The following is a 4291-nucleotide window of genomic DNA, read 5'->3' as shown; positions in this document are numbered from 1 at the left end:
CCGTCACTCCCCGCCCCGCGCGTTCCCGTTGGTCCGCGCCGCCGTCGCTCGCGGGAGATCGCGGCCGCTCGCACTCGCCATTGGCTGAGCCGGGGGCTAGTCGGGGGCTGGAGGCCGCCCCCCGCGGGCGTGCCTATTGGAGGACGGGGCGGCCATTCAAAGCCCGGTTCCGCCCACGCGGCTCGCCTATTGGCGACCGAGGCCGGCGCGCCTGCGGACAGCGAGGATGCCGATTGGCTGGAGGCCGCGTTCGTCAAGCCAGCCCGCCTTCCCCCTCTTGCCATTGGCTAGAACGCTCCGACCTTCTAGCAGAGATCCTCGCAGCCGTTGGCCACAGGCGGCATCGCTCAGGGCGCCGCCCGGTTCTTGGTTCCCCACGGAACCAGAGGCCTGCCCGTCAGAGCCGGGGCCCGCCCCTCCCACGGCCCATTGGCTGCCCGCCCTCCCCTCCTTACATTTGCTGCTGCGCGACCGCCTCCCCCCATTGGCCAGGCGCCCCGCCGCTCCACCCGCCCCGCCCCCCGCCCCATGACACCTGTCCCGTCCCGCCCATTGGCTGCCCCCGCTGCCCGTCCGCCGAGCCCCGCCCCGCCCATTGGCTGCCCCCGCTGCCCGTCCGCCGAGCCCCGCCCCCCGAAGCACGGCCAGGCGGCTGCGATCGGCCCTTTATTGGCGCGGCGCGCGGCGGGGGCGGGGCGCGGCGCCGTCACTTCCGGTCCTCCTCCTTCTTCTCCTTGCCGTCCTTGGCGGCCTGCGAGGCCAGCGAGCCCATGGCGTTGCGGATGGCCTCGTTGTTGGGGTCCACGCCCGGCAGGTTCTCCAGGACGCTCTGCAGGAACTCGGGGTCCTGCATCACGTCGTAGTCGTCCTCCTCCTGCGGGCGGCGGGCGGGCAGCGCGGGGCGGGCGGCACCCGAGGGCCGGGCGGCGCCCCAGGGCCCGGCCCCGCCCCGCCGCGCCCCCCGCCCGGCCTCACCTTGGGCGGCTCCGAGGTGTCCATGGCCGCGCCGCCGTCCGCCTCCGCCGCCTCGGCCTGCGCGAACTCTGCGGGACGAGGAGGGGGCAGCCGGGGTGGGGCCCGCCCGCGGCCCCCGAGCGCCCCCGGAGCGCGGGGACAGCCCCGCGGAGGGGCCGGGCCGCCGGGAGCTGCCCCCCCATCCGCCCCCCCCCGCCTGCCGCCGGCAGCTCACCTGCCCCCTGCAGCGACATCTGCATGGCGTAGGCGATCTGCTCCTCCTCCGTCATGCTGCTGAGGTCGGGCAGCCCGGCGCGGCCGAACTCCTGCTGCGTTATCGTCATCTTCAGCAGGGCATCGTCCGAATCTGCGCGCACGAAGCCCCCGCTCAGAGCCCCGCCGGGAGCCAGCGGGCGCTGCCCGAGCGTGGCCAGGGCCGCGGCAGACCCTTCCCGTCTCCCGCGCGACCTCCCCGGGGGGTTCTGGCAGCAGCCGAGGAGGCCCCAGCCGGGACCCGCTCAGAAGGCGGCAGGGCCGAGCGCTGCCCAGCGTTTCGGGCAGAGGCTGCGCCCCAGCAGCTCCAGGCGCTGCCAGGCTGTGCAGGAGGGCTCTGCCACGACCGGCGCCCGCTTCCCACGGCGCTGGGGCAGCCCCGCAGCCCAGACGCCCCTTCCGCTGGCCAGGCGCCCTCCCTGGGGCACTTCCCGCACACCCCGGCCTGCCAAGAGCAGCTTCGCTCCCTGCCCAGCTGCTCACCATCCCCACCGGTGGCTGCAATCCCAGCTTCGGCTGCAGAAGCGGCCGCAGCCCTCCTGGCCTCCTCCTCTTGCCGCTGCCTCTGCTCCTCCATGGAGACACGCAGAGCCTGCGGACACGGGGCCGGGCACGGCGGTGAGCGGGGCAGAGCCCACGGGGACACGCAGCCGTCCCCTCTGTGCGGGACAGCGCAGCGCCTGCAGCCACCCCGGCCCCATCTCACCAGAGCCAGCTCTGGGTCCGCGCTCGGGTCCACGCCAAACTCGAAGTCGCTGGCGCCGAGGCCCAGCATGGCGCCTCCCTCCCCGGCCAGGATCGGGGAGCTGATGAGGGCGTCGGCCAGGCTGGGCCCCGGCGGCACCGTCACCAGGTGGGAGCCGGTGCCGTCCTTGCCGTTCAAGGCGTTGATGAAGGCCGTCAGCTTGTCTGTGTTGGCTTCCTAGGGCGGAGAGAGGGGCTGGGAGCCTGGCGCCCTCCTGGCTCTGCCGCCCCAGCGCCCGGTCCCCTCTCCACACCGCCCCAGGCGATGCCGCGCTTGCCCCCGAGGCCGCCGCTCTCCCCTCCCAGGCCGTTCTCCTGCCCAGCAGCCCGGGGACAGCCACAGGCGACGCTGATCCCAGGACAAGGAGTCAGAAACGCTTCCGGGAAGTGTGCAACTAGGTTCTGCTCCTTCCACTGGGAAGGAAGGCATTTAACGAGACTCGCAGCAAAGTGGCAGCGGGGCCTTCCCAGGGGGAAACGTTCACCTTGACGTCACCGGGACAGCGGGCTGAGAGACCGAGGCACAGAACTGTCTGGGCTCTTCCCTCGTGTGCCCAAGTAGGAGCTAAGGGCTGGAGGGAACACAAAACCTTGGCTCGGATCTTAATCGCAACAGGGCGGCACGGGTCTCACCTCTTCTCCAAAATTGATGATGTCCACATTGACTTTCTCTTTCTTAAGACGCTTCGCCAGCTTCACCAGCTGTAAGGAGGCGACACGGCGGCGTTAGCTTCTCGTTACCCACATTTCAGCTCTTACACACAGCTCGGCTCATCAGAAGCCAGGCAACAGCTCCTGGGATGTGCTCCCCGAGACGCAAAGCCCAAAATCAGCCTCCCAGCCAAGAGCCACTCTGCCAGCAGGGGCTCTGCAAGCACCCTCCGTGCCGGGGCACAGAGCCTTGCGCTCAGCGCAGGGCAGGGGACAAAAGGTAAATCTGACTCCAGGTTCCGCGCAGAGCAGAGCCAACGACTTCTCTTTTTTGACTGGCATTACTCACATCTTTCTCGTTATCTTCTACAGGGCTCCCAACAAAGGCGATGATCCGCATCTTGTGATTCTTGCCCTGACGATGCTTCAGAGCCAGCTACAAAACAAAAGTCACATCGTACCGAACGAGCAGCTCTCAGGAAAGAAGGATGGCCAGGAGGCGCCTCTGTTACTTTGGGGGAGGCGGACGCCCCGCAGGAAGATCTGGACTGAACGCCAGGAGGCTTCTCAGCAGCGAGCTCCCCCCCGCCTGAGGCAGCTGAGGGGCAGGCGCCCTGCAGGAAGCTAAACCCACAGTGACCGAGAAACGAAGACGCAGAGGGTCACTGGGCTGTGGGCAACGCGCAGTCCCTCCTCCTCCCCCCAAACCCACAGCCAGGCGAGCCCTGGGCACACCCCGGTCACAGCGCTACGCTGCTCCTCCTCCGCTGCTGCTGCTGCCAGCCAGCCGAACGGGCACAGGGAAGGAGCGGGCGCGTGCTGCTGGCAGAGGCCACCTGGGGCTGCGAGAGAAACGGGCGGCCACGCCACGGCGGCCACTCCCGGACCGAGCGCTGCTCTCCTCGGGCTGGGAAGGACGCAGCCCCACTGTGTCAGCTCGTAAGCGTCAGAGGCCGGCTGCGAAAGCTCACCGCTTCCCCAGAGTGCACACACCCCCTTTTTTTCTCCTTCACGAGACAGTCGTGGGTTTCTCCCAGCCAGAGTTCTAACAGTTCTTTCTCAGTAGCTGGTGACAAACCGAGGGGGATTACACTAAGCCATGGCCAAATTCCAACGTAGGCAGTTCCAAGCCGCCTGCCTAAATTCAGTTTTCACTTCCAGGTACCATTTTGACAGCTTAAGCCGCTGTGCAGCTCGGCCAGAGCCCTGTGAAGCTGCCGCCAGGTCCCTCTGAAGCGAGCCCCCAGACCTAAGCTTTTGAACTTTTATATCGGGTCTTGTAAAGGAAGTTTCATCCACACTTTGCAGACAGGGAAACAGAGGCAAAACCAAAACAATTTGCTCATTACTCAGCTGCAGAGACAGGAACAGAACAATTTCCCCCATACCCCAGCCATCAACAGGACACTCCAAGGCAACAGGAGTTACAGAGAGCAGCGCAGACGCAGTTCTAAGTGACCAAGACGACCACTTACGTGAGCAACTCTGATCCCTGTGCAAAAGGTAATTTTCCCTTTGGGTTGCACCGTGTGTAGCTTCGAAAGAATCCGTCCTGTGTCCGGAGTGAGCGTGGTCAACACTTCACAGTTACTGCAACACAAACGCGCGGGTTGGCGATCTCGTGTTTGGTGATCTCGTGTTTGAGAACTTCCCTGTGAACCCCCCAGGG

The 4291-nt window shown here is 67.0% G+C and overlaps 1 protein-coding gene across 1 annotated transcript in view; it reads right to left on the bottom strand.

Annotated features, from left to right (window-relative positions):
- Window positions 1-653: 653 nt before the first annotated feature.
- Window positions 654-4291, bottom strand: part of LOC106049273 (putative PIP5K1A and PSMD4-like protein) — a 32199-nt gene continuing 28561 nt past the window's right edge. The window contains exons 21-28 of the mRNA XM_066985869.1: window positions 4098-4212; window positions 2972-3058; window positions 2605-2673; window positions 1934-2149; window positions 1711-1819; window positions 1190-1321; window positions 976-1043; window positions 654-874 (exon numbers count right to left, since the gene is read on the bottom strand). Of these exons, the coding sequence (XP_066841970.1) occupies window positions 707-874; window positions 976-1043; window positions 1190-1321; window positions 1711-1819; window positions 1934-2149; window positions 2605-2673; window positions 2972-3058; window positions 4098-4212 (964 nt within the window). The 3' untranslated portion in view covers window positions 654-706. The remainder of the gene's footprint in view (window positions 875-975; window positions 1044-1189; window positions 1322-1710; window positions 1820-1933; window positions 2150-2604; window positions 2674-2971; window positions 3059-4097; window positions 4213-4291) is intronic.

The sequence above is a fragment of the Anser cygnoides genome, chromosome 33 (assembly GCF_040182565.1).
Source record: "Anser cygnoides isolate HZ-2024a breed goose chromosome 33, Taihu_goose_T2T_genome, whole genome shotgun sequence".
NCBI classification, from domain to species: domain Eukaryota; kingdom Metazoa; phylum Chordata; class Aves; order Anseriformes; family Anatidae; genus Anser; species Anser cygnoides.
This window is presented reverse-complemented; position numbering and strand designations above follow the sequence as displayed.